The sequence below is a fragment of the Eleginops maclovinus genome, chromosome 1 (genome assembly GCF_036324505.1).
Source record: "Eleginops maclovinus isolate JMC-PN-2008 ecotype Puerto Natales chromosome 1, JC_Emac_rtc_rv5, whole genome shotgun sequence".
NCBI classification, from domain to species: domain Eukaryota; kingdom Metazoa; phylum Chordata; class Actinopteri; order Perciformes; family Eleginopidae; genus Eleginops; species Eleginops maclovinus.
The window spans coordinates 20,776,203-20,782,202 of NC_086349.1; the positions used below are offsets into that span (position 1 = coordinate 20,776,203).

The 6,000-nt window shown below is 42.9% G+C and overlaps 1 protein-coding gene across 4 annotated transcripts in view; it reads right to left on the reverse strand.

Moving 5' to 3' along the window:
* The window catches only part of scube3 (signal peptide, CUB domain, EGF-like 3), a 72,239-nt gene extending 67,248 nt beyond the window's left edge, over positions 1-4,991 (reverse strand). For all 4 annotated transcript variants that reach the window (XM_063885785.1, XM_063885767.1, XM_063885776.1 and 1 more), the window contains exon 1: positions 4,663-4,991. In XM_063885785.1, the coding sequence (XP_063741855.1) occupies positions 4,663-4,762 (100 nt within the window). In that variant the 5' untranslated portion in view covers positions 4,763-4,991. The remainder of the gene's footprint in view (positions 1-4,662) is intronic.
* Between the last annotated feature and the right edge of the window lie 1,009 nt (positions 4,992-6,000).

Sequence of the window (6,000 nt, forward strand, 5' to 3'; positions counted from 1 at the left end):
TAGAAGCTGTGACATTTCAAATTCAGTTTATACGCACAGATGATGGAAAGCGGTACAAATATATAATTGGAAAGATGAAAAGATGATTAGACTACAAAGACACACACACACACACACACACACACACACACACACATGCAGACACACACTGAAACAATCATTCACAGAAAACTCTGAAAATTCAGAGTTTGATAACAACACCGGTCTTATATCTATACCATAAATAAGAAGCTACAGCCAGCAGCCAGTCAGCTTAGCATCAAGACTGGAAATTCACATTAACACCTAGCCTCAATCACATCACAAAATGCATCTACCAGCACCTAAAAATAACTCGTTATAACTTAATTGTTCAATCCGTACAGATATATAAGTGTAGTAATGACAATTAACGGGGGCGTTAGACTCTTCCTCGACTCTTAGCAGTTGCCAGGCAACCAGCAGAGACATTAGGACTGATTAAACAAATGAGGAATTAGGTGTTAATTAGTGGGCTTCAGAGGTGCTCGGAGATGTATTCAGTATCAATTTGACAGAGCCAGGTTAGCTGCCCCCCCCCCCCCCCTTTCCTGTATTTGCGCTAAAGTAAGCCACTGGTTGTAGTCGTAAATTGAACGATGGGAGAAGTGGTGTCAATTTTCTTACTCAAATAAGTGTGTTTCTTGAATTCCTTTAAATTGAAAAACTGTCCATGTGATGCCGATACATTAAGCAGTGAAACTTGAAGAAGACAGAACTAATAACCAGTTTCTCATTTCTTTAAGACACAAAAGAGAAGAATATGCAGTTTAATACAAGGAAAAGGGGGAATAGATGGATTAAATGCTAATCATTTGCAAAGTGCACGGTTCCTTGTTTAGGGACCTTGAAATCACAATTCTTAAGGCCAGATTCCTTGACACTCTGTTGCAGAAGAAAATGTCTTTCTTTTTTCATTCCAGCGGCAACCGGGATGAAAGTGAGCGACTGTCCAGAACCAAGGCACACTGAATCGCCTTGGGTGCACCAGACAGCTCCGACTTTACATGTGCCTGTAAACACGGCCTTCGCTCTGTGCGAAGCTGCAGTGTGCCTGCCCTGAAACTAAACTAAAATGTTTGTATCAAGCAACTTGGCCACACTGGAGAAAGCTAAAAAGGCACAATAAACCTCAACTGTTTTGAAAAGATTCTCTATCTATAGTCAAGCCTCATTTTGGGCAGTGAATGTACATCTGCCTGCTAAGTGCAATCATTAATATCCAGTCTAAAAATCCCTCATCGCAAATCATACACACACACACTTGTCCTCGCAACACACCCATAGATCAAAGTCATTTTCGTGATTCATACAGCATTGCTCATGGACCGAATTGTTATCAAGTGTTTTCACCACTCAAGTAATGCCAAGATAATAATCTCTCTGCTCTCTCGGCTGCTCTGTAACAACATGTACAGTGGTACTGGAGCGATACTTGTGAGGCAGATGCTTTTTGAGTGTGTCGGCTGAGTGGTAAAGTGAAGCTTGATTGATCCCTTCAACCCACTCATCAGCAAGTGACCGAGGACTACCCTGAGGCTTAACCTGCCTCAGACACTCGGATCATAACGAGAACACAACCATCTGTCACTGCATGCCTGCTGCAGAGAGAGAAAAGACTGCCTTTTTGTAAAGGGCATTTCTAGGTTAGGAGCTCATCTGCTTTAATTGGGTCTACCTATCGAGATGTAATGAATGGGAGAAATTAAAGGGTGACATGTCACTTTGGTTAAATGATCCGAACAGCAATGTCCTGATCTGCAAAGTCCGTAACTTCTCAAAGTCACAGAGCATCCCGATGAGGACATGAGAGGTGTGTTTTTTTTCTTCCCTGGCTGACCTGAAAACATCTTCCATTTGCCAGGCTGTTAAAAATTACTTTACCAGGAATTGTGCTCCAGTACCTTGGCAGGCAAATAGGGACTTTTGTGTCTGCTTGTTTTAAAGAACTTCCAGCCTCTGAGGGGATAAGTGTAACTGCTTAACAAATACCACTGCATGAGCCTGTCAGGACTCACAGGCAATGCATAAAATAAAACACCCAGCCTGAGAAACGAGAGTGAAGGTGATGAAAGATGAACTCCAAAGTGTTGTCAAAATGTCAAGTGAGATGATTGGCCATGTCCATAGAAGACAGTGCTGTAGACTGTCCATTTGTCTTTTGTTTCTTCTCCTTCTTTCTACTAAACAGCTCACATGCAGAGATGTTCAAGGCCATGGGCAGAAATAAAAATTCAAATAACAGTTATTTTATGTGGCTCCAGCTTCGAAAGAACAGACACTCTCTCACTGTCCCAATTATAAGTATGCACACACATTTGCAGACACTTCCATGCCTACACAGACCTGCAACATGTCCTGCTTTCTATCAATTAACAAAAATGTGCCGGACAGGATCGAGGGAAGTGAAGAAGGGGACAGAAGGGAGCTGTGCAGGTCTTTTTGGTTTCATTAATATAAATAGCACACAGGCTGACAGCGAGCTTTCTGACACTCTTGGTGTCATGCAGTCGTAGCTTATGGCTGACAGAGAAAAAGCACAGCTACTTCATTAAGTGCAAAGGAAAGGAAGCAAGGACAAAGCAAACAAAGCAAGAGTTGGGTGAAAAAGGAAAGAGTGAGTGTTGGGGGTGGATGGGTGGGTGATGGAGGGGGGGTTTCTTCTTCCTTTCCATCTCCCTCATAGTGGGGACTCATGCAGCAACTCTAGGTAAGCTTCCCCGTCACTTGGGCCTCATATTGCCAAGGCTGCTCGGTTCCCACAGTGTGTCCGGGCCTGGATCTGGCCTTCCTCCCCACTCAGGCAGCCCTGCGTCTTTAGACCCCCAGGCCCCGGAGCAGAGGTTACACCAACATAGCCAGCCACAGCAGCATGTCAGCCCCTCACCAACCGTTGCCTTGGTGCTGCTGCATTAACGAAGAGCTCCTGACTGTGTTCGAGGGAAAGTGATTTGCCATGACGTGTATGGCTCCCCTCTTTCCTTTCCTTCTCTTTTCCCCGCTTTTTGCTGGTGCCACACTAAGAAACCTTCTCTCTATCCGTCTGTCTCTGCTGCCTTAATCTCTCCCGTTTCCCCCTGTCTCAATTTTCCCTTCTTTGTCATTCTCTCCACCACATCCTCAAATCTTCCCTCCCTCATTCCACTGCTCTTTTGCTCCGTTTTTCTTCTGAGAGTAATGACTGATGCCTGAAACTCAGGGCCATGATTAGACTGACGTTGATGAAAGACAAAGACCCAGCAACATCTGCGTTGAATAAATATTGAGATGACAAATTGTGCATTTTCTTAGTCATTGTTCATCCATGCGTTTCTACAGTTTGCTAAATTGTTCCCAGCTTGCAGAATTGTCAGTGCCACAGAGTTGCCACCGACACAAAAAAAACTATATTTATTTTCAGTAAGCAAATAATATGCTCACAAATAACTCAGAAAATATGTCACTGCAGAGCTGCTCCTCTAGCACTGATAAACAGGAACTGCAGGAGAAGCCAACCAAGTGGTTGTTCATGGCGTTTCACTCGGTCACCATCAAACAGGTGCATGTCATTACAGACTGACACTCACATAGAGGCATTCCACGCTACAAGGAAGTGTGTAATCGATGTTGTGGAAAATAAAGTGAGAAAAAAGTAGTTCTAATTGCAAAATGTAAATATTGAGTTTTCCCACAAGTGGGGGCAGACCACCCAGGATGCAAAATAGTCACCCACCCCCTTTCTCTTTTTGCCTTGTCGACCGCCCGAGAGATGTCTTTTTGTGTGTGTGAAACATCACCGACCACAATCAGTACTCACACAGAAACCATGATGTGTCTTTGCATGCAAATACTTCTGGCAGCTCCGTCTTGGCATTTGTATTGTGGGAAAATTAAGTGATGAAAACCCTTGAGAAGAAAGGTTGAGCGGATCACAGATTGTGTGTAACACCATGTCTTTCTTTCTGTACGGTGCCAGAGTGTTTTATTCAGACAGCCCTTGTCTAGTCTGAATCATTTCTCACAAGACAAGAGAGCAAGAGGGCAGCCAGCAGGGCAGGCCGGCACTGTAGCTGCAGTGTCTGACAGAGAGACTCCTCCATGTGTGCGTTACAGGACGGTGTCAAATACTTGTCTGGACTGTGACAAATACCTCCTGCCAGTCTCACTACAATTACCTGCAGGATTAGCTATGAAACATAACTGTTCACACTGCTTGCTCTTTGAAGATCAAAGACAGCTGCTTCTTTCTTATGACAACAAAAAACACTCAGTGAAACTTAATTGAAGCCTTTTTATGTTTCCTTTCATCAAGTCTGCATAAATACAAATCAACTGACACAACATGAAAAAGCAATTGAGTGATTGCATAATGAGTCAGTGGATCAACAGAAGGCATCTGCTTGAATTAACTGAGTATTTGATGGATAAAAAGCTCCAACAGCTTCACTTTGTACCGTCCAAATGTATAAATATTCAGTTTTATACTTGTTTTAATACACCTTTATTCAAGTCTATTTATTTAGACCACTGATCAAATGTCATATTTACAGGCTTTCCCAAAAACATCTAACACATCTATAAATGTGGCTACAAGCATTTGGCAAAACAGCACATTTCCTACCATCAGTAGTTAAAAATTAAGCTATTTTTCAGATGAAAACTTACCTTGAGTGGATTTACTTCCTGAAGCTGACTGTTGGACAAAGGCGACCAGGCAGAAACCTACAAATCCAAGGCTCGCGCGTATCAAAGCGTGCATATACATGTTAACTTTCACTAGAGTTAAACACGAGCACTTTCTAAGATCTACGATGCGCAAGAGCACATACGAGGCTGTACCGTATAAAGGTATCTTGTTATTCCCTCTGAGGAGCTGCTGATAGGACACTGTGCGATCCCGTTCCTCTTTACGCCTGCTTATTTCGGTTTCAAGTGATCGTGGTTGAGGACAGCCCGACAACGGGGAGCGGAGGAAGGCTTTTCTGTTATCATGTTTTGAGCCAGACCAATGTCAATTTAAGAAAGGGGGAGTGAGAGAGCGGGAGAGAGAGAGGGAGGAAAAGGGAGAGGGAGAGATGGAGTGGAGCGGCGGGGTCTGAAGGGGGAGGAGAGAAGAAGAAGCGCTCCGGACTGTGCTGCTCCTTATCTTCTCACACTCACTGTTTCCTCGTGATTTTGTTCTGCAGGGATTTACACAAAGGTACCGGTAAAAGTTGACCGGGGTTACCACGTGCTCGGGAGCCGGGCTCGTGAGGTCACCTGGCCGGTGTCACCTGCGCAAAAACAGTGTCCCGTCACGTCGGCGTAAAAGCAATGGCTGAAAGGGTGCAAGAGGGCGGATGGATTCATAAATGAATTGGTTGGAAAAAGTAATAGCTTGGAGATTGCATTTTGTTCTTAAGCTACAGCTCATTCAGCAACCAATAAGCACCAATTTTCCTCGGGTCCTGGGTTCACTACTGAAGTTATGATCTCCGCTATCTCACTGATAGAAGATTAATGTGTTAATTAAAACAACAAATCTTGACATTTAGAAAAACCAATCAAGCATCAAATATGAAAGGATGTTTGATGAAAATCTTAACAAACATATTTAATTTAAGGAGGAAAATAAGATTAAATGAATCTTTCTCCTCCATGCTTACTGAATTGAGTTAAAAGTTCAACTACAGCTTAGCACTAAATTTGAAAACGTATATAAAACTGAAAGATGAAAACATTTCCCCAGTTTCCCTGCATGTCATCAATATTCTGGGGTCAATTGGGGGCCCTAAGCAATTTCATATCCCTGTTATAGCAGCAGCTGGCCCTGCATGAAGAACTAGACTCCAAGTGAACCTGTAATTAAAGAAAAAAAGTAGAATTTATTTATTAAATAAAAAAAACTCCACAAAAAAGTTGTTATGTGGAATGAATAAACTCCACCAGCTGTTTAAAATTCCCTTCAACATGAATCAATTCCTCAGGTATGATAAATAATAAGTAGTAATTGTTTACAGGAAC